This window comes from Mugil cephalus, chromosome 8 (assembly GCF_022458985.1).
Source record: "Mugil cephalus isolate CIBA_MC_2020 chromosome 8, CIBA_Mcephalus_1.1, whole genome shotgun sequence".
NCBI lineage: Eukaryota > Metazoa > Chordata > Actinopteri > Mugiliformes > Mugilidae > Mugil > Mugil cephalus.
Window position 1 is genome coordinate 4040482 of NC_061777.1, and position 23062 is coordinate 4063543.

General features: G+C 40.3%; 6 protein-coding genes across 6 annotated transcripts; all 6 read left to right on the forward strand.

The window, feature by feature from the left end:
• Nucleotides 1-6: 6 nt before the first annotated feature.
• Nucleotides 7-2742, forward strand: si:dkey-174n20.1 (uncharacterized protein LOC796174 homolog). Its single transcript, XM_047592761.1, has 4 exons — nt 7-380; nt 701-943; nt 1822-2124; nt 2261-2742. Exons 1-4 carry the CDS (start codon nt 260-262, stop codon nt 2518-2520), a joined length of 927 nt encoding a protein of 308 aa, XP_047448717.1. The 5' UTR covers nt 7-259; the 3' UTR covers nt 2521-2742.
• A 612-nt stretch (nt 2743-3354) lies between these two features.
• On the forward strand, nt 3355-5869 carry LOC125012673 (nuclear factor 7, brain-like). Its single transcript, XM_047592757.1, has one exon. It carries the CDS (start codon nt 3454-3456, stop codon nt 4882-4884), a length of 1431 nt encoding a protein of 476 aa, XP_047448713.1. The 5' UTR covers nt 3355-3453; the 3' UTR covers nt 4885-5869.
• A 154-nt stretch (nt 5870-6023) lies between these two features.
• On the forward strand, nt 6024-8549 carry LOC125012676 (nuclear factor 7, brain-like). Its single transcript, XM_047592759.1, has one exon. It carries the CDS (start codon nt 6235-6237, stop codon nt 7660-7662), a length of 1428 nt encoding a protein of 475 aa, XP_047448715.1. The 5' UTR covers nt 6024-6234; the 3' UTR covers nt 7663-8549.
• A 662-nt stretch (nt 8550-9211) lies between these two features.
• Nucleotides 9212-12005, forward strand: LOC125012674 (nuclear factor 7, brain-like). The gene is made up of 2 exons (XM_047592758.1): nt 9212-11382; nt 11514-12005. Exon 1 carries the CDS (start codon nt 9342-9344, stop codon nt 10767-10769), a length of 1428 nt encoding a protein of 475 aa, XP_047448714.1. The 5' UTR covers nt 9212-9341; the 3' UTR covers nt 10770-11382; nt 11514-12005.
• A 1512-nt stretch (nt 12006-13517) lies between these two features.
• LOC125012677 (nuclear factor 7, ovary-like) lies at nt 13518-17876 on the forward strand. The gene is made up of 3 exons (XM_047592760.1): nt 13518-17002; nt 17138-17190; nt 17755-17876. The coding sequence occupies exon 1, from the start codon at nt 13626-13628 to the stop codon at nt 15042-15044; it is 1419 nt and encodes a 472-aa protein (XP_047448716.1). The 5' UTR covers nt 13518-13625; the 3' UTR covers nt 15045-17002; nt 17138-17190; nt 17755-17876.
• A 1766-nt stretch (nt 17877-19642) lies between these two features.
• On the forward strand, nt 19643-21926 carry LOC125012402 (nuclear factor 7, brain-like). Its single transcript, XM_047592339.1, has one exon. The coding sequence runs from the start codon at nt 19761-19763 to the stop codon at nt 21186-21188; it is 1428 nt and encodes a 475-aa protein (XP_047448295.1). The 5' UTR covers nt 19643-19760; the 3' UTR covers nt 21189-21926.
• Nucleotides 21927-23062: the final 1136 nt, after the last annotated feature.

Genomic DNA, 23062 nt, shown 5'->3' on the forward strand with positions numbered 1-23062 from the left:
GGCTCAGCATTTGACGCATGCGCACGTCGTATCGCCGTGCTTCTCCCTGCAGAATGGCTGGAAATTAATTGTAAACTGTCGTTGTATGAAAAAAAAGAAGAAAAAATAACTTTTCTTTTGTTATGTATGTTCAGTACGTCCCGGATACTCTCTGCTCCATCACGGTTAACGTGACAAGAACCCAAATAATATCCTCAGAGCCTCGGACACATTACGTCTTGTAGCCAGAAAGCTAACAGCTGCTAGTGCTCACAGGGAAATGTATTTTCTCTACACGACTATCGCATCTTTATTGTTTTTCTTCATGTTGAAATACATGAAAAGGAGGAGACATTTCACCGACGTGAAAAGACTCGATGGCAAAACTGTTCTCATTACAGGTGAATGTTTCAACGAGTACACGACCCCTTTCTGTTGACATCGTTTTGTTAGAAGCCTTTATTAAATAAGATTTTATTTGTCGCATGCACAGTTATATGTATTGTTGTACCTGCAGCCAGTAAGATAAAAAAAATATATTTAAATATAATATATTTATAATAATATATTACAGGTATACATGTATGACAGGGAGAAATAAAGTCGAATAATATATAACTCAAAAGGAGAGTAGCTCATGAATTTGCAATATTTTATAAAAGAAATTAAAGCATAATAATGAAAATTACATGACCAATAATACCTAATTCATTTATTTCAGGTGGAAATTCTGGCATTGGCAAGGAGGCAGCAGTTGCCCTGGCAACGAGAGGTGCCCGTGTCATCATCGCGTGTCGGGACCCGGAAAAGGCCGAGAAGGCCGTGAGGGAGATCAAGTTCAAGAGCCACAGCCTCAACGTGCTTCACATGAAGCTGGACCTGGCCAGCCTGCGCTCTGTGAGGGACTTCTGTAAGAACTTTCTGCAGAGAGAGAAGAGGCTCGACATCCTGATCAATAATGCAGGTGAGGGAGGGTTCAGATTAGATTAGATAGGGCAGAATGAAAATGTGCTTCTTTCAGAGATCTGTGCAGCTTCACAGCAACTGGACTTTACTCCTCTTTCACTGTCTTTGTTCTCTGGCTAAAATTGGGACATTGTTACCTTTAAAGGATTGTCCTTTGTCCTTTAGTTGTAGTTGGACCACTGAATCATGTCCTGATGAGCGTCTCCTCAAAACCCAACTAGTCCAGTTGCTTTTTTAAACGATTTTTGGATATATACCATGATCTGGATGACTGTGAACCTTCACATACATATTCTTAAAATAAAATAAGTGCGTGATGGTAGGTGCACTGTGCCCTTCCTGCATCAATTATGCTGTTCAACAATCTAACAGCTTGTGGTAGAAAACTCTTCTTCAGTCCTTTGTCTGATGGCAGCAGTTCAGAGAGTTTATTGAGTGGGTGAGAGGGGTCTCTGATGATCTTCTGTCCTCTGTTCCTGCACCGGCTCCGGAAAACTTCTTGAACACGAGACAGCGAGACCCTGATAACTCTTACTGAAGCCAAAGGTGGTTCACTCTCAAGTCATGAAACAAACCAAAGGAACACATAGGAGGAAGACCTGCTTTGTTTTTCTGTGTATGAATTAAAGGATGGAGATCGAGAAACGTTATTAAGAATTATTAATTGAAAGGTCTCTGTAGAAACATCTGGAGTGACATCAGGTAGCGCTCAGTCAGGTTGTCATTAGTCAACAGTCTGACTCTGTCGTTAGTTAGACCGGTTACCTGTGATCGCTCTGAACGCAAACCACATCCGATCATGAAGGTGAATCATTTTCAAGAATAACACCTTATCACTCCTGACATCTTTCCGCCCTCCGTGTTGTGTTTCTTCAGGCATGCCCGGCGTCCTCGACTGGACGGACGACGGCTTCAGCATGTGTTTTGGAGTCAATCACTTGGGTCACTTCCTTCTTACCAACCTGCTCCTGCCTCGTCTGAGGGAATGCGCCCCCAGCCGGGTGGTGACTGTTTCATGCTCCACCTACCAATACCAGAAACTGGACTTCCAGGACCTCAACTACAACCTGCTGCCCTTCTTCACCTACTGCCGCAGCAAGCTGGCCAACATCTACTTCAGTCAGGAACTGGCCCGCATCACTAAAGGGAAAGGAGTGACCACATATGCAGTGCACCCTGGTAACGAGTGATTTTTTTCACATTCATCATTAAAGTTTTCACTATGTTTTATCAACAAGCCGTAATGTGCAGCATATACTGTTTATATTTCTTCTCAAAGGTTAATATTCACCCTGATGTTTCTGTCTGACTCCAGGTTTTGTGCAAAGTAACTGGACGAGCCACTACTCGTTGCTGTGCCGGATGCTGATGCAGGTGGTCATGTGGATGTTTTACGTGTCGAGTGAGGTCGGAGCTCAGACTGTCGTCTACTGCGCTGTGTCGGATGAGGCCACCAAACACAGCGGGGGATACTTCGTCGACTGCCAACCTGCCACTCTGCGTCCTTTTGCAAGAGACGCCGGTGTGGCAAAAAAACTGTGGGAGGCCAGTGAGAGACTGGTGAAACTGGCTTAATGTTGGGACGGTTGGAAGCTGAGCAAACTGGTTCATGGGTAATCTATTCCAAAGACTCCTATGTTTTTTAATATTCATATTTATGAAGATTTTTGTTCTGGTCTTTATGTTTACATCTGTTGTGTAAAATGCAAAATTAAAGATTCCTTTTGTTTTTTCATCCATTAACTTATTTTGTGTGGATTATCTTTTGTCCATGTATAAATAAAACAGTGTCACAGAGCGGGTCTTGATTTCCTGAGAGAATAAATTATTCTATTTTGTACAGTACACTGTATGTTCATGGGAATTTCCACGTAATGTTGCTGTGTTGACTATAATATATAAAATCACATTTTAAATGAGACTAATTTTTTTTCAACATTTTCAACAGTATTTTAATCAGTCTAAACTGAATACTGAACATTCAAATATTACGGGACATGGCTAAAAATGGTTCTGGTTGAAAGTTACATAAATTTCTCTGAGCTGCAACCACTAATATTGTTCAAGCTGCCTGCAACAATTCTAAGTTATTTTTTCAAATTCTATTCAGCACAAATTCTCAGTGAAAGGAAAAGGAAGACGTTTGTGTTGATATCTGTAACCTGGAAACACCACCATCTAGTGGACACTTATTCAAATGGCAATTGAATTTCAACGAGCTTCACAGAAAAAAAAATGGAATCAGTGCAAATTCGGGTGAAGGACATCAAAGGTTTTTGGGAGAATTCTTTAAAGATTTGTAACAAAGAAACAGCACCATCTATAGGCATTTAGAGGGCACACAAAAATCAGCTCCACCCATAAGAGGAGTAAGTGAAAGTCAAAGATTTACGTTGTTGATCAGGTGGAGACAGGATCGGTGCACAAGAACAACACAACTTAAGAGGATTTCAAGTGGAAGAACTTAAAGTTTGGTGAGTCTCTAAATTAAAAACAGTCTGGAATCAAATGGCTGAGAGAACTCTTCTTAAAAATTTCCTGAGCTGCCACGTGTGTTCAGAAACTTTCAAAGACCCCGTGTCTCTGAACTGCAACCACAACTTCTGTTCAAGCTGCCTGCAGAAATTCTGGGAACAAGCTGGGAACAAAAATTGTCCTATTTGTAAAAGAAAATCCTCAAAAGAAGATCTTGATGTGAATTTTACCCTGAAGGAACTGGCTGACTCCTTTGCCAAGAGACAGTGTCAAAGTTCAGCTGTGACTGATAAAGAAAAGGAGATAAAGAAGGAGGAGGAGGTGTGTGTTAAACACTCAGAAGTGTCTTATTTGTTCTGTAATGATGAGCAGAAAGCTGTGTGTCCAGTCTGTGAGTTTTCTCTCCACCAGACTCACAAAGGGGTTCCTCTTAAACAAGCAGTCAGTGACTTGAAGGAGCAGCTGGAATCTGACTTAACATGTCTGGAGGAAAAGAGGGACAAATACAAAAAAGTGGAGATCACTTACAATAAGATAATTCAACACTCCAGGAACCAGCTACTGTTCACAGAAAACAAGATCAGAGCAGAGTTCACCAAACTCCACCAGTTCCTGAAAGATGAAGAGGAGTCCAGACTGGCAGCTCTGAAGAAGGAAGGGGAGCAGAATGAGGAGATTATCAACAGAAAGATGAAAAGAACTAAGAAGCAGATCAACTCTCTGTCAGACAGTATCTCTGCTGTTGAACAAGAGCTGAAGAAAGACAACGTGCCGTTCCTCAGCAGTTATAAACCCATTCAGATCAAAGCCAGAGCTCAGTGCTCACACTCAGATCCACAGCTGGTCTCAGGAGTCCTGATAGATGTGGCCAAACACCTGGGCAACCTGGCCTTCAGAGTCTGGAAGAAGATGGGGGAGAAGGTCCACTTCAGTCCTGTCATTCTGGACCCAAACACTGCAAACCCCATTCTCTATCTGTCTGATGATCTGATCAGTGTGAGACGTGGAGACACAAATCAGGATCTCCCTTACAATCCAGAGAGATTCACTGAATATAATGAAGTTCTTGGATCTGAGGGCTTCAGCTCAGGCAAACACAGCTGGGAGGTGGAGGTGGGAGATCATCCTGACTGGATTATAGGTTTGGTCAAAGAGACAGTTGACAAGAATGAACCTGTGTCCTCACCAGAAAATGGATTCTGGTGTTTAGAGCATGGTGATGGAAAATACACTGATGGTGATGACAAGACTGTGACAGTGAAGAAGAGTCTCCAGAGGATCAGGGTCCAGCTGGACTATGAGAGTGGACAGGTGTCCTTCTACAACTCTGAAGACCAGACTGAGATCTACACCCACAGAGACACCTTCACTGAGAAACTCTTCCCATATTTTTATGTCAAAAAAGCTGTTGATGCCAAAACCACCGACATCAAAATCTGTCAAAGGGAGATTAATGTCAATTAGTTCAGGTTTATTACACACTTAACTGTGTGTTTTCATGTACAACATTGATAATATGTAAAAGTTATTCAATATCTGGAGCTGATGAGTTCATTGTCATTTTTGAAAGGTTTTAAAAACTAGATCATTACATGATTTTAATTCAATGTTTTGTTGTTAGTTTGACGATAAGATCAGCAGAAACAATTGTTCAGTTTTAAGATGTGTAAAGACAGTCAGAGGGAAGAAACCTTGAGCGGTGAGTAAAGGATGCATGTAGAAATGAATCTTGATTCAAATAAAAGACATGGCTGAATATATTAGATGTCATTCATTCAGGTAGTGGATCACTGCAGGTCATGAAGACTGGACAGGTTGATGAATGAGATGAATAATTTCTAACAAGAAGAAATTTCATGTTAAATCATATAATCACAGAAGAGCAATGTCTCATTCTTAAAGAAAAAGCAGATTGTAGTAATTTGTTTAGCACTTGTGTCTGACATATTCTTTACAAACTTGATGCTTTTTTAATTGATTTTTGTTTTTTCTTGATAGAATTTTATGTGTAAAGTTTTATTTGTATATGAAGTTAGACACGGTTAATGTTTATTGTTGAGGTTTGGTCAAAATTACAGCCTGATGATTGTGTTGATAAAGATGTTTATCACAAAATAAATACACAAAAAAATGAAAAGCATGCACAAAATGTTGACCTGCCCTCCAAATTCACTAGATCCCAAACTGATCAAGTATCCGTACCCTCCCCTCAACCCACAGGACCCAAAGGCCACTAACACCACAGGACATCCTCACAAGGCTCATGTCCATTCTCTGATGGTTCACAAATGTTTTGGAGGCAATAGGGAGGCCTGCACAGTATTACGAAGGTGCTCATAATGTTATGTCTGATTGGTGTATACTCCACTAAAGTTTGCAGCTTAATGGGCTCAAGTTTTTTACATCTTACTCCCAGGCAATAAACAGCTTACTAGTGTCACAAACATTGATATAAATTGTTTTTCAATGAGTCGTCTACTTATGTTTCAGGACTTTTTCACATGCACGTCTCTCAGGAGCTGTCAGGGTTTGACAATCACATCAAATTCTTTTGGGAAAATTATTTCTTATTTCTTATAAATAAGACGAAGAAACACCACCATCTAGTGGAGACACACCCAAAGAGACGTTTCACCTTTTTCATAACAATGAAATCAGCTCCACCCATAACACAAGTAAATGAAAGTGAAAGTTTTTTGTTGTTGATCGGTGTGGAGACGGGATCAAGAACACAACTTAAGACGTTTTCAAGTGGAAGAACTTAAAGTTAGGTGAGTCTCTAAATTACAAACAACCTGGAATCAAACCACAGAAATGGCTGAGAAGCTTTTTCAAAATTTCCTGAGCTGCCATGTGTGTTCAGAGACTTTCAAAGACCCCGTGTCTCTGAGCTGCAACCACAACTTCTGTTCAAGCTGCCTGCAGAAATTCTGGGAACAAGCTGGAAACAAAAATTGTCCTATTTGTAAAAGAAAATCCTCAAAAGAAGATCTTGATGTGAATTTTACCCTGAAGGAACTGGCTGACTCCTTTGCCAAGAGACAGAGTCAGAGTTCAGCTATAACTGATAAAGAAAAGGAGATAAAGAAGGAGGAGGAGGTGTGTGTTGAACACTCAGAAGTGTCTTATTTGTTCTGTGAGGATGAGCAGAAAGCTGTGTGTCCCGTCTGTAAGATTTCTCTCCACCAGACTCACAAAGTGGTTCCGCTAAAACAAGCAGTCAGTGGCTTGAAGGAGCAGCTGGAATCTGATTTAAAGCATCTACAGGACAAGAGAGACAACTACAAAAAAGTGGAGACCACTTACAATAAGATGATTCAACACTCCAAGAACCAGCTGCTGTTCACAGAAAACAAGATCAGAGTTGAGTTCAACAAACTCCACCAGTTCCTGAAAGAGGAAGAGGAGTCCAGACTGGCAGCTCTGAAGAAGGAAGGGGAGCAGAAAGAGGAGATTATCAGCAGAGAGATGAAGAGGATTCAGGAGCAGATCTCCTCTCTGTCAGACAGTATCTCTGCTGTAAAACAAGAGCTGGAGAAAGACAACGTGCGGTTCCTCAGCAGTTATAAACCCACTCAGATCAGAGCCAGAGCTCAGTGCTCACACTCAGATCCACAGCTGGTCTCAGGAGTCCTGATAGATGTGGCCAAACACCTGGGCAACCTGGCCTTCAGAGTCTGGAAGAAGATGGAGGAGAAGGTCCACTTCAGTCTTGTCATTCTGGACCCAAACACTGCAAACCCCCGGCTCTATCTGTCTGATGATCTGACCAGTGTGAGACGTGGAGACACAGACCAGGATCTCCCTGACAATCCAGAGAGATTCGCTAATTATAATGAAGTTCTTGGATCTGAGGGCTTCAGCTCAGGCAAACACAGCTGGGAGGTGGAGGTGGGGGATCATCATGAATGGATTATAGGTTTAGTCAAAGAGACAGTTGGCAAGAATGAACCTAAGTCCTCACCAGAAAATGGATTCTGGTGTTTAAAACATCATGGTGGAAAATACACTAATGGTGATGACAAGACTGTGACAGTGAAGAAGAGTCTCCAGAGGATCAGGGTCCAGCTGGACTATGAGAGTGGACAGGTGTCCTTCTACAACTCTGAAGACCAGACTGAAATCTACACCCACAGAGACACCTTCACTGAGAAACTCTTCCCATATTTTTATGTCAAAAAAGCTGTTGATGCCAAAACCACTGACATCAAAATTTGTCAAAGTGACAGTAATGTTAATTAATTCAGGTTTATTACACACTTAACTGTATGTTTTTCATGTACAACATTGATAATACTTAAAGTTATTCAATATCTGGAGCTGATGAGTACATTGTCACTTTTGAAAGGTTTTAAAAACTACATCCTGACATGATTTTAATTCAATGTTTTGTTGTTAGTTTGTCGATAAGATCAGAAGAAACAACTGTTCAGTTTAAGATGTGTAAAGACAGTCAGAGGGAAGAAACCTTGAGTAGTGAGTAAAGGATGCATGTAGAAATGAATCTTGATTTAAATACAAGACATGACTGAATATATGAGATGCATGTCATTCATTCAGGTAGTGGATCACTGCAGGTCATGAAGACTGGACAGGTTGATGAATGAGATGAATAATTTCTAACGAGAAGAAATTTCACATTAAATCATATAATAACAGAAGAGCATTGTCTCATTCTTAAAGAAAAAGCAGATTGTAGTAATTTGTTTACCGCCTGCACCTGACACATTCTTTACAAACTTGATCTTTAATTGATTTTTGTTTTTTCTAGATAGAATTTTATGTGTAAAGTTTTCTTTTTATATTAAGTTAGACACGGTTAATATTTCTTGTTAAGGTTTGGTCCAAATTACAGCCTGATGATTGTGTTGATAAAGATGTTTCAGTGATTTTTATCCAATAAAATGTCAGTTATAGAGACAGAATCAGTTCACATATGAGAAAATGTTGATCTTTGTGAATGTCTGTGAATTGTGGACGTCTGTTTCAGTGTCTGCGTGTCTTCATTCAACATTTGGAGCTGCTGTTTGTTCCTGTGTCTTCATTTAAACTTCTCCTGTTAAACAACACTTCAGGATTTATTCTAGTTAACAGAACAATGTCAGTGGTTTCATGCATATCTTTGATGATCTCTGTCAATAAAAGAAATCAAAAATGTCACTAAACCCTCTTTTGTGACCTAATAACTTAGATTTTATATTTCTGTCTGTTTAATTTCGAAATATTTCTGCTAAATGAACATCAGCTGTTATATAATGAACAATGTGGTTTATACACTGATCAGCCACAATATTATGACCACATACAGGAGAAGTAGACTTAGACTTAGTCTAAGTATGCAGCCTGACACAGACACACACACAAAATGAAAAACATGCACAAGATGTTGACCTGTCCTCCAAATTCTCTAGATCCCAAACTGATCAAGTATCCGTACCCTCCCCTTAACCTATAGGACCCAAAGTCCACTAACACCATAGGACACCCTGAGAAAGCTCATGTCCATTGGAGGCAAAAGGGAGACCTGTACAATATAAGGAAGGTTGTCATTATGTTATTTCCGACTGGTGTATACTCCACTAAAGTTTGCAGCTTAATGGGCTCAAGTATTTTACAACTTCAGGACTGTTTCACATGCACGTCTCTCAGAAACTGACAAGGTTTGACAATCACATCAAAGGTTTTTGGGAGAACATTTGTAACAAAAAAAACAGCACCGTCTATAGGCGTCTAGAGAGCACACAATTAAAAACCAGCTCCACCCATAACACAAGTAGGTGAAAGTCAAAGATTTTCATTGTTGATCAGGTGGAGACAGGATCAGTGCTCAAGAACAACACAACTGAAGAGGATTTCAAGTGGAAGACCTTAAAGTTTGGTGAGTCTCTAAATTAAAAACAACTTGGAATCAAACTACAGAAATGGCTGAGAAGCTTCTTAAAAATTTCCTGAGCTGCCATGTGTGTTCAGAGACTTTCAAAGACCCCGTGTCTCTGAGCTGCAACCACAACTTCTGTTCAAGCTGCCTGCAGAAATTCTGGGAACAAGCTGGAAACAAAAACTGTCCTATTTGTAAAAGAAAATCCTCAAAAGAAAGTCTCAATGTGAATTTTAGCCTGAAGGAACTGGCTGACTCCTTTGCCAAGAGACAGAGTCAGAGTTCAGCTATAACTGATAAAGAAAAGGAGATAAAGAAGGAGGAGGAGGTGTGTGTTGAACACTCAGAAATGCCTTATTGGTTCTGTGAGGATGAGCAGAAAGCTGTGTGTCCCATCTGTGAGTTTTCTCTCCACCAGAGTCACAAAGTGGTTCCTCTAAAACAAGCAGTCAGTGACTTGAAGGAGCAGCTGGAATCTGACCTAACATCTCTGGAGGAAAAGAGGGACAAATATGAACAAGTGGAGATCACTTACAAAAAGATAATTCAACACTCCAAGAACCAGCTGCTGTTCACAGAAAACAAGATCAGAGCAGAGTTCAACAAACTCCACCAGTTCCTGAGAGAGGAAGAGGAGTCCAGACTGGCAGCTCTGAAGAAGGAAGGGGAGCAGAAAGAGGAGATTATCAGCAGAGAGATGAAGAGGATTCAGGAGCAGATCAACTCTCTGTCAGACAGTATCTCTGCTGTTGAACGAGAGCTGGAGAAAGACAATATGCCGTTCCTCAGCAGTTATAAACCCACTCAGACCACAGCCAGAGCCCAGTGCTCACTGTCAGATCCACAGCTGGTCTCAGGAGTCCTGATAGATGTGGCCAAACACCTGGGCAACCTGGCCTTCAGAGTCTGGAAGAAGATGGAGGAGAAGGTCCACTTCAGTCCTGTCATTCTGGACCCAAACACTGCAAACCCCATTCTCTATCTGTCTGATGATCTGACCAGTGTGAGACGTGGAGACACAAATCAGGATCTCCCTGACAATCCAGAGAGATTCACTGAATATAATGAAGTTCTTGGATCTGAGGGCTTCAGCTCAGGGAAAATCAGCTGGGAGGTGGAGGTGGGAGATCATCCTAGATGGATTATAGGTTTAGTCAAAGAGACAGTTGACAAGAATGAAGCTGTAGCCTCACCAGAAAATGGATTCTGGTGTTTATGTCATGATGATGGAGAATACACTGATGGTGATGACAAGACTGTGACAGTGAAGAAGAGTCTCCAGAGGATCAGGGTCCAGCTGGACTATGAGAGTGGACAGGTGTCCTTCTACAACTCTGAAGACGAGACTGAGATCTACACCTACAGAGACACCTTCACTGAGAAACTCTTCCCATATTTTTATGTCAGAGATGCTGTTGATGTCAAAACCTCTGACATCAAAACCTGTCAAAGGGAGATTAATGTCAATTAATAAAGGTTTATTACACACTTACCTGTGTGTTTTCGTGTACAACATTGATAACATGTAAAGTTTATTCAATATCTGAAGATGATGAGTCCATTTCACTTTTGAAAGGTTTTGATTTTAATTCAATGTTTTGTTGTTAGTTTGTCGATAAGATCAGCAGAAACAACAGTTCGTTTTTGAGATGTGTAAAAGTCTTTTGCTTTTTAACCTGGTCAGCAGCATCTAACTCATTGACTTTATCAAATACTTCTGATCGTGTCACTTTTCTTTGTCATCTTTTCTTTGTTTTAAGTTTTTGTGGATTTACAATAAAGCTCAAAACAAGACATTAAGGCATGAACACGTATTGTAAGAATGGACCACGACAAGATTAGACTGAATTCAGAATCAGGCCTGAGACCCCCAGAGTCATGGCCACTTCCAGTCTCTCCTGTTGTGCTCCCCTCCCCTCCCCTCCCCTCCCTGTCATTCTTTGTCTCCTCCCTAGGGGCGGGTCCAAGCGTGGTCAGCGGCTGCAGGGCGCACACCTGTTTTCCATCGACTCCTCACCTGTCTCTGTTTTAAATATACCGGCTCTTCACTTACCCATCGCCAAATCTTTGAAGTTCTCACTTCGGTAAACTCTTGGTTCACCTCCTAGAGGTTTTTTTCCCTCGTCTTCTCGGAGCGTTCTTCCTAGAGTTCAAGTCTTCATCGTGTTATTTGCCTTCTCGCTCAGTAACCAGCAACTGTTTTCTCCACCTCCAGCCCATTCAGCGCACTGCCGATCCCTTCCCAACTCCGATCTTCGCCATTCCTCCCTCGCCACCCAGTTTCCGTCTGCCGCTAAGCCTTCCCGGACTCACCTGCTTTCCCGTATCTGCAACCTGCTCCCTATAAATAAAGATCCTTTGCAAAACCCTACTATTGGCGTCTGAATGTTGGATTCACCTTGTTCCGTTCGTTGTCTCACCCAGAGGGAAGAAACCTCGAGTGGAAACTTAAACGCATATGGAGGGACATCTACCTAAGGCTGGCAAGGTGGAGACAGAAAAAGAGAAATAGGAGGAGGAAGGAGATAAACATGTGTCATACGTGTGAGTAAAGGATGCGTGCAGAAATAAATATTGATTCAAATACAAGACATGAAACTGACTTAATGTTGGGACGGTTGGAAGCTGAGGAAACTGGTTCATGGGTAAATCTATTCCAAAGACTCCTCTGTTTTTTAATATTCATATTTATGAAGATTTTTGTTCTGGTCTTCATTTGTGTAATAATAAAGACTTTTTGTTTTGTTTAATGAAAAATTTGCATAATTATTTGTTGGAATCTTTTGTCCATCGTTTAAATAAATAAATTTCTTGTTTTGGTTTTGGTTTTTCTGTGGATTAAATTAAAATTAAGATTTTTTTGTTGTATTAAATATTTTCGTCCATTAACTTATTTTGTGTGGATTATCTTTTGTCCATGTATAAATAAAACACTGTCACAGAGCGGGTCTTGATTTCCTGAGAGAATAAATTATTCTGTTTTGTACATTACACACTATGTTTATGGGAATTTCCCCATACTGTTGCTGTGTTAATTAAAATATATAAACGCACATTTTAAAAGAGACTTTTTTTTCAGTTGTTTTGAGTATTTAAATCAGTCTAAACTGAATACTGAACATTCAAATGTTACGAGACATAGCTATAAATGGTTTTGGTTGAAAGTTACAGAAGTAGTTAAATTTCCCTGAGCTACAACCACTAATTCTGTGAAAGCTGCCTAAAAAAATTCTGAATGATTTTCTGTTATGTCAAATTCTGTTCGGCACAAATTCTCCGTGGAAGGAAAAGAAAGCTGGAAACATCACCATCTAGTGGACACTTACTCAAATGACAATTGAATTTCAACGAGCTTCACAGGGGAAAAAATGGAATCGGTGCAAATTAGGGTGAAGGACAGTCTGGTAATAAACAATAATCTCCACTTATTTTCATTCGCCACCAGATACTGTACAGACAGTGGAGCTCCTCCTCTAAAAGGCTCAGGCAGATCTTTCCTGCCACAAACTATCAGTCTGGAAAAAAGTCACAAAAACTTCCTTTGGAAGGAAAAATGAATGTGACCTAGGAACTTAGATTTTATATTTCTGTCTCTTCACTTTCAAAAGATTTCTGCTGAATGAACATCAGCTGTTGTATAATTAACAATGTGGTTTATACACTGATCAGCCACAACATTATGACCACATACAGGAGAAGTAGACTTAAACTTAGTCGAAGTATGCAGCCTGACACAGACACACACACAAAAATGAAAAACATGCACAAGATGTTGACCTGTCCTCCAAATTCACTAGATCCCAAACTGATCAAGTATCCGTACCCTCCCCTCAACCCATAGGACCCAAAGACCACTAACACCACAGGACACCCTCACAAGGCTCATGTCCATTCTGATGATTCACAATTGTTTTGGAGGCACAAGGGAGACCTGCACAATATTAGGAATGTGGTCATTATGTTATGTCTGAATTGTGTATACTCCACTAAAGTTTGCAGTTTAATGGACTCAAGTATTTTACATCTTCAGGACTGTTTCACATGCACGTCTCTCAGAAACTGACAGGGTTTGACATTCACGTCAAAGGTTTTTGGGAGAACATTTGTAACAAAAAAACAGCACCATCTGTAGGAGTCTAGAAAGCACACAATTAAAAACCAGCTCCACCCATAACACAAGTAGGTGAAAGTCAAAGATTTTCATTGTTGATCAGGTGGAGACGGGATCAGTGTTCAAGAACAAGACAACTGAAGAGGATTTCAAGTGGAAGACCTTAAAGTTTGGTGAGTCTCTAAATTTAAAACAATCTGGAATCAAACTAAGGAAATGGCTGAGAAGCTTTTTCAAAATTTCCTGAGCTGCCATGTGTGTTCAGAGACGTTCAGAGACCCTGTGTCTCTGAGCTGCAACCACAACTTCTGTTCAAGCTGCCTGCAGAAATTCTGGGAACAAGCTGGAAACAAAAACTGTCCTATTTGTAAAAGAAAATCCTCAAAAGAAAGTCTCAATGTGAATTTTAGCCTGAAGGAACTGGCTGACTCCTTTGCCAAGAGACAGAGTCAGAGTTCAGCTATAACTGATAAAGAAAAGGAGATAAAGAAGGAGGTGTGTGTTAAACACTCAGAAGTGAATTACTTCTGTAATGATGAGCAGAAAGCTGTGTGTCCAGTCTGTGAGTTTTCTCTCCACCAGACTCACAAAGTGGTTCCTCTTAAACAAGCAGTCAGTGACTTGAAGGAGCAGCTGGAATCTGACCTAACATCTCTGGAGGAAAAGAGGGACAAATATGAACAAGTGGCGATCACTTACAATAAGATAATTCAACACTCCAGGAACCAGCTGCTGTTCACAGAAAACAAGATCAGAGCAGAGTTCAACAAACTCCACCAGTTCCTGAAAGATGAAGAGGAGTCCAGACTGGCAGCTCTGAAGAAGGAAGGGGAGCAGAAAGAGGAGATTATCAGCAGAGAGATGAAAAGAACTAAGGAGCAGATCAACTCTCTGTCAGACAGTATCTCTGCTGTTGAACAAGAGCTGGAGAAAGACAATATGCCGTTCCTCAGCAGTTATAAACCCACTCAGACCACAGCCAGAGCTCAGTGCTCACACTCAGATCCAAAGCTGGTCTCAGGAGTCCTGATAGATGTGGCCAAACACCTGGGCAACCTGGCCTTCAGAGTCTGGAAGAAGATGGAGGAGAAGGTCCACTTCAGTCCTGTCATTCTGGACCCAAACACTGCACACCCCATTCTCTATCTGTCTGATGATCTGACCAGTGTGAGACGTGGAGACACAGGACAGGATCTCCCTGACAATCCAGAGAGATTCACTAAGTTTCCTGATGTTCTGGGCTCTGAGGGCTTCAGCTCAGGGAAACACAGCTGGGAGGTGGAGGTGGGAGATCATCCGGACTGGATTATAGGTTTAGTCAAAGAGACAGTTGACAAGAATGAACCTGTAGCCTCACCAGAAAATGGATTCTGGTGTTTGAAGTATGATGATGGAGAATACACTAATGGTGATGGTCAGACTGTGACAGTGAAGAAGAGTCTCCAGAGGATCAGGGTCCAGCTGGACTATGAGAGTGGACAGGTGTCCTTCTACAACTCTGAAGACCAGACTGAGATCTACACCTACAGAGACATCTTCACTGGGAAACTCTTCCCATATATTAGTATTGGAAAAGCTGTTGATGCCAAAACCACTGACATTAAAATCTGTCAAAGGAAGATCAATGTCAATTAATTCAGGTTTATTACACATTTAACTGTGTGTTTTTCATGTACACTACGGACCAAAAGTTTGGAAGCGAGGCCAACAGAGGTCAAACATTTGGAAGCACCTTCAAGTTTTTGTTCACAATGCCTTTTTTAAAAAAAAAAAAAAAAAAAAACAGTATGAGTTCTTTGTATTTTGGGATGCATTTATTGCATCAGACATTGCTTTCAGTGATATGCACCATTTGGCCATTGCTGAATAAATGACAACAAAAGAAAAGACGGGCTTAGTTTTAGAATCGAGAAGATTTGCAATGGAAGAAAGATGCTTTGGCCCCCTCGGTCTCCAGACATCACTGCAATTGAGCTTGTGTGAGATGAATTGGATCGATCAGTCAGAAAAGCGCCTCCCATGAATCAGCAGTCTCTTCTTGATGAGCTTAAGAAAGCTTGGAATGTAATTCCTAGCACATACCTTAAAAAACTTGTGTATCGAATGCCTTGTACATGCCACGCTGTTGTAAAAGCCAGAGGAGGTTACTTTGAAGAAAGCAAAGTCTAAGCAAGAAAAACTCAAATGCATGATAAATTATGTTAAAAATGTCTTCTGATAAGTTACTCTTTATATAATGATCATGTTTATTTTGTTGCAAAGTTATACCAATGAAACTACCATCTTTTTTTGTCCTTTTTGTACGAATTTGATCTTGCTTCCAAACGTTTGGTCTGTAGTGTACAACATTGACAGCATGTAAAAGTTGTTCAATAGGTGGAGCTGATGAGTCCATTGTCACTTTTGAAAGGGTTTTAAAAACTACATAATTAATTCAATTTTTTTGTTGTTAGTTTGTCGATAAGATCAGAAGAAACAACTGTCTGCTTTTAACAGACATCTTGTTTTAGTTGTTTAGTTTTTGTAGATTCACAGTAAAGACCAAAACAAGACATTAAAGCATGAACACATATTCTAAGAATGGTCAACGACAAGGTTAGTCTGAATTCAGAACCAGGCCTGAGACCCCCAGAGGGAAGAAACCTTGAGAGGAACCTTAAGCTCATAGGGAGGAACCCATCTACCTCTAATCAGTTCACATATGAGAAAATGTTGATCTTTGTGAATGTCTGTGAATTGTGGATGTCTGTTTTAGTGTCTGTTTATCTTCATTCAACATCTGTTCACACATGTTTGTTCCTGTGTCTTCATTTAAACTTTTCCTGTGAAACAACACTTCAGGATTTATTCTAGTTAACAGAACAGTGTCAGTGGTTTCGTGCATATCTTTGATGATCTCTGTCAATAAAAAGAAATCAAAGTCACACTGGACTTTTATCCTTCTGTAAACACACAGAGAGACAGTGAACTTTCTATTTAAAGTTTTTTTTTATTGTTAACACCTTAACACATGTTCGCGTACGAGAACAGAGCAATGATCTGAAGAAGAATCCGAGAACTAGAGGATTAATATTATTATACAGAAGTAAAACCCAAACTGACAAAAACAGACAAACTAGAAAGAGTCAGCTGCAGAGAAATGACCCAAGAAGCCTGGAAACAGAGGGGAAGGGAGGAAAGAGTGAAAGAGAGCCGACACATAGAAGCTTGCTCAGTGTTTTCAGTATAGTTCAGCGGCTGGAGAAAGAAGATGGCAGAAGGTCAGAGCGAACACAGTGGCTACAGATTCTCTCAGTGACGCTTCGTCTGACTAAGCAGCTGGCAGGAAGGCAGTAGAGCTCGCACTGACCCTGAGAGACCAGAGGAGGACACTTTATGCAGTTTAGAAGCAGAGCTGCACCACCAGGTACGTTCAATGAGGATTTCAGCTTCAATGGTTTATCAGCGGCTTCATTTTGCAGCCCTGGACCTCAACTACAACCTGCTGCCCTTCTTCACCTACTGCTGCAGGAAGCTGGCTAACATCTACTTCAGTCAGGAACTGGCCCGCATCACTAAAGGGAAAGGAGTGACCACCTATGCAGTGCACCCTGGTAACGAATGCCTTTTTTACATTCATGAAATTCAGCTCATGTTGAAATGTAATGTTGCTGAAGGAGAAAGAAGATAATATGAGGGTGTCTGTTTCTCTGCATCAAAAAAAAGTTTTCTCACTGTCTTTTTTATAGTACATTCACTCTCTGCAGTTAAACCGAAAATACGACAGCTAAGCTTTTATAAGGTGAGAAGGAGAGTGACAAAAATTGCTGAATGCATTTATGATGTAATGTCTTAACCTTAGGCATTGGTATGTTTGACAAACCTTTCACTTTTAGTTTACTGGCAGCATCTCCCTTTCATTTGTCTGCTACTTTTGTGCAGCACCTGTAACCAGCTGGGGACGTACAGTTTGTGCACGTCACCACTTACTTCTAAAAATAACAACCTGGGTCATTCTAAATGCTTTTAGTTGTAACTCAGGACACATAAGGGCATGTGCTATGTAACACAACCACTTGGATATTAGGTCACGCTTGTAATTTATGTTGGATGCATATTTATAAGTTACACATACGAAACTGCCTGCAAATTAATCAATAATCAAAGAAGAACTGTCTATTAGGGATAATATAATACAGGCTACTTTTTAATTTCATATGTAAATTGTTTTTCGAATCAAATTTACAAACTGAGTGTATACCACAATACCACAAGTCAGAGATCTTAACAAGCCCTAACATGCAGTATATACTGTTTATATTTCTTTTCACAGTTTAATATTCACCCTGGTGTTTCTGTCTGACAGGTTTTGTGCAAAGTAACTGGACGAGCCACTACTCGTTGCTGTGCCGGATGCTGATGCAGGTGGTCATGTGGTTGTTTTACGTATCGAGTGAGGTCGGAGCTCAGACTGTCGTCTACTGTGCTGTGTCGGATGAGGCCACCAAACACAGCGGGGGATATTTGGTTTACTGCCAACCTGCCACTCTGCGTCCTTTTGCAAGAGACGCCGGTGTGACAAAAAAACCTGGGAGGCCAGTGAGAGACTGGTGAAACTGGTTTAATGTTGGGACGGTTGGAAGCCGAGGAAACTGGTTCATGGGTAATCTAATCCAAAGACTCCTCTGTTTTTTAATATTCATATTTATGAAGATTTTTGTTCTGGTCTTCTTGTTTACATCTGTTGTGTAAAATCTAAAATTAAAGATTTGTTTTGTTTTTTGTTTTTTTTTGTTCTTGTGAAATTTATGAGAAAATTTTTTCATCCATTAACTTATTTTGTGTGGATTATCTTTTGTCCATGTATAAATAAAACACTGTCACAGAGCAGGTCTTGATTTCCTGACAGAATAAGTTATTCTATTTTGTACATTACACAGTATGTTTATGGGAATTTCCCTGTACTGTTGCTGTGTTGACTCAGATATATAAAAGCACATTTTAAATGAGACTCTTTTTTTTTTTTAACAGTTTTGAGTATTTTAATCAGTCTAAATTGAATACTGGGCATTCAAATATTACGGGACATTGCTATAAATGGCTGCGGTTTAAAGTTACATAAGTAGTTAAATTTCTCTGAGCTACAACCACTAATTCTGTTGAAGCTGCCTGCAACAATTCTGAATGAATTTTTGATATGTCAAATTCTATTCGGCACAAATTCTCCGTGGAAGGAAAAGAAAGCTGGAAACACCACCATCTAGTGGACACTTACTCAAATGACAATTGAATTTAAAGGAGCTTCACAGAAAAAAAAAAATGGAATCGGTGCAAATCAAGGTGAAGGACAGTCTGGTAATAAACAATTATCTCCACTTATTTTAATTCACCACCAGATACTGTACAGACAGTGGAGCTCCTCCTCTAAAAGGCTCAGGCAGATCTTTCCTGCCACAAACTATCAGTCTGGAAAAAAGACACAAAAACTTCCTTTGGAAGGAAAAATGAATGTGACCTAGGAACTTAGATTTTATATTTCTGTCTCTTCACTTTCAAAAGATTTCTGCTGAATGAACATCAGCTGTTGTATAATTAACAATGTGGTTTATACACTGATCAGCCGCAACATTACGACCACTGACACTTACAGGAGAAGTAAATAACATTTAAACCATCTTGTCACAATTCAATATTCTGCTCTGAAACTTTTAGACCTGCCATTCATCCATGTGGATGTTACTTAGACCCACCTAGACCAGACAAGGCACACCCACCTCATAGTAATGACACTCATTGACCCAAAGTCCACTAACACCACAGGACACCCTCACAAGGCTCATGTCCATTCTCTGATGATTCACAACTGTTTTGAAGGCAAAAGGGAGACCTGCACAGTATTAGGAAGGTGGTCATAATGTTATGTCTGATTGGTGTATACTCCACTAAAGTTTGCAGCTTAATGGGCTCAAGTATTTTACATCTTACTTCCAGGCAATAAACAGCTTACCAGTGTCACAAACACTGATATAAATAGTTGTTCAATGAGTCGTCTACGTGTTTTAGGACTTTTTCACATGCACGTCTCTTAGGAGCTGACAGGGTTTCACAAACACTACAAATGCTTTTGGGAAAATTATTTAAAGACCAAGAAATAGCACCATCTAGAGGAGACACATTCAAAGAGACGTTTCACCAGTTTCATAACAATGAAATCAGCTCCACCCATAACACAAGTAAATGAAAGAGAAAACACACCGTCGTTGATCGGTGTGGAGACGGGATCAAGAACACAACTTAAGAGGATTTCAAGTGGAAGAACTTAAAGTTTGGTGAGTCTCTAAATTAAAAACAACCTGGAATCAAACTACAGAAATGGCTGAGAAGCTTCTTGAAAATTTCCTGAGCTGCCACGTGTGTTCAGAGACTTTCAAAGACCCCGTGTCTCTGAGCTGCAACCACAACTTCTGTTCAAGCTGCCTGCAGAAATTCTGGGAACAAGCTGGAAACAAAAACTGTCCTATTTGTAAAAGAAAATCCTCAAAAGAAAGTCTTGACGTGAATTTTAGCCTGAAGGAACTGGCTGACTCCTTTGCCAAGAGACAGAGTCAAAGTTCAGCTGTGACTGATAAAGAAAAGGAGATAAAGAAGGAGGAGGAGGTGTGTGTTAAACACTCAGAAGTGCCTTATTGGTTCTGTGAGGATGAGCAGAAAGCTGTGTGTCCCGTCTGTGAGTTTTCTCTCCACCAGACTCACAAAGTGGTTCCTCTACAACAAGCAGTCAGTGACTTGAAGGAGCAGCTGGAATCTGACTTAACGTGTCTGGACGACAAGAGGGACAAATATGAACAAGTGGAGACCACTTACAATAAGATGATTCAACACTCCAAGAACCAGCTGCTTTTCACAGAGAAGCAGATCAGAGCAGAGTTCAACAAACTCCACCAGTTCCTGAAAGAGGAAGAGGAGTCCAGACTGGCAGCTCTGAAAAAGGAAGGGGAGCAGAAAGAGGAGATTATCAAAGGAGAGATGAAGAGGATTCAGGAGCAGATCTCCTCTCTGTCAGACAGTATCTCTGCTGTAAAACAAGAGCTGGAGAAAGACAACGTGCCGTTCCTCAGCAGTTATAAACCCACTCAGATCAGAGCCAGAGCTGAGTGTTCATGCTCAGATCCACAGCTGGTCTCAGGAGTCCTGATAGATGTGGCCAAACACCTGGGCAACCTGGCCTTCAGAGTCTGGAAGAAGATGGAGGAGAAAGTCCACTTCAGTCCTGTCATTCTGGACCCAAACACTGCAAACCCCTGGCTCTATCTGTCTGATGATCTGATCAGTGTGAGACGTGGAGACACAGGACAGGATCTCCCTGTCAATCCAGAGAGATTCACTAAGTATCCTGAAGTTCTTGGATCTGAGGGCTTCAGCTCAGGGAAACACAGCTGGGAGGTGGAGGTGGGAAATCATCCTAGATGGATTATAGGTTTGGTCAAAGAGACAGTTGGCAAGAATGAACCTAAGTCCTCACCAGAAAATGGATTCTGGTGTTTAAAGCATCGTGGTGGAAAATACACTAATAGTGATGACAAGACTGTGACAGTGAAGAAGAGTCTCCAGAGGATCAGGGTCCAGCTGGACTATGAGAGTGGACAGGTGTCCTTCTACAACTCTGAAGACCAGACTGAGATCTACACCCACAGAGACACCTTCACTGAGAAACTCTTCCCATATTTTCTTGTCGGAAATGCTGTTGATGTCAAAACCACTGACATCAAAATCTGTCAAAGGGAGATTAATGTCAATTAATAAAGGTTTATTACACACTTACCTGTGTGTTTGTCCTGTACAACATTGATAACATGAAAAAGTTATTTAATTTCTGAAACTGATGAGTTCATTGTCACTTTTGAAAGTTGTTAAAAACTATGTCTTTACATCATTTTAATTCAATGTTTTGTTGTTACTTTATGAGATTAGACGAAACAACTGTTTTTAAGGATGTGTAAAGACAGTCAGAGGAAAGGAACCTTGAGCAGTGAGTAAAGGATGCATGTAGAAATGAGTCTTGATTCAAATACAAGACATGACTGAATGTATTAGATGTCATTCATTCAGGTAGTGGATCACTGCAGGTCATGAAGACTGGATAGGTTGATGAATGATATTAATAATTTTATATAACAAGAAAGAATTTCATGTTAAATCATATGATGACTGAAAAGCATTGTTTCATTCTTAAAGAAAAAGCAGATTTTAGTAATTTGTTTTTACCGCCTGCGTCTGACACATTCTCTACAAACTTGATCTTTAATTGATTTTTGTTTTGTTTAGACAGAATTTTATGTGTAAAGTTTTTTTTTTCATATAAAGTTAGACACGGTAAATGTTTCTTGTTAAGGTTCGGTCCAAATTACAGCCTGATGATTGTGTTGTTAAAGATGTTTCAGTTATTTTTTAGTGAATAAAATATCCGTTATAGAGACAGAATCAGTTCACAAATGAGAAAATGTTGATCTTTGTGAATGTCTGTGAATTGTGGACGTCTGTTTCAGTGTCTGTGTATCTTCATTCAACATTTGGAGCTGCTGTTTGTTCCTGTCTTCATTTAAACTTTTCCTGTGAAACAACACTTCAGGATTTATTCTAGTTAACAGAACAGTGTCAGTGGTTTCATGCATATCTTTGATGATCTCTGTCAATAAAAAGAAATCAAAGTCATGCTGGAGTTTTATCCTTCTGTAAACACACAGAGAGTTAGTGAAATTTCTATTTTAAATTTTTTTTTTTATTATTGGTAATACCTTAACACAAGCAATAATCTGAAGAAGAATCCGAGAACTAGAGGATTAATATTATTATACAGAAGTAAAACCCAAACTGACAAAAAGAGACAAACTAGAAAGAGTCAGCTGCAGAGAAATGACCCAAGAAGCCTGGAAACAGAGGGGAAGGGAGGAAAGAGTGAAAGAGAGCCGACACATAGAAGCTTGCTCAGTGTTTTCAGTATAGTTCAGCGGCTGGAGAAAGAAGATGGCAGAAGGTCAGAGCGAACACAGTGGCTACAGATTCTCTCAGTGACGCTTCGTCTGACTAAGCAGCTGGCAGGAAGGCAGTAGAGCTCGCACTGACCCTGAGAGACCAGAGGAGGACATTTTATGCAGTTTAGAAGCAGAGCTGCACCACCAGGTACGTTCAATGAGGATTTCAGCTTCAATGGTTTATCAGCGGCTTCATTTTGCAGCCCTGGACCTCAACTACAACCTGCTGCCCTTCTTCACCTACTGCTGCAGGAAGCTGGCTAACATCTACTTCAGTCAGGAACTGGCCTGCATCACTAACGGGAAAGGAGTGACCACCTATGCAGTGCACCCTGGTTACGAATGCCTTTTTTCACATTCATGAAATTCAGCTCATGTTGAAATGTAATGTTGCTGAAGGAGAACGAAGATAATATGAGGGTGTCTGTTTCTCTTCATCAAAAAAAAAAAAATTTCTCACTCTCTTCTTTATAGTACATTCACTCTTTGCAGTTAAACCGAAAATACGACAGCTAAGCTTTTATAAGGTGAGAAGGAGAGTGACAACAATTGCTGAATGCATTTATGATGTAATGTCTTAACCTTAGGTATCGGTATGTTTGACAAACCTTTCACTTTTAGTTTACTGGCAGCATCTCCCTT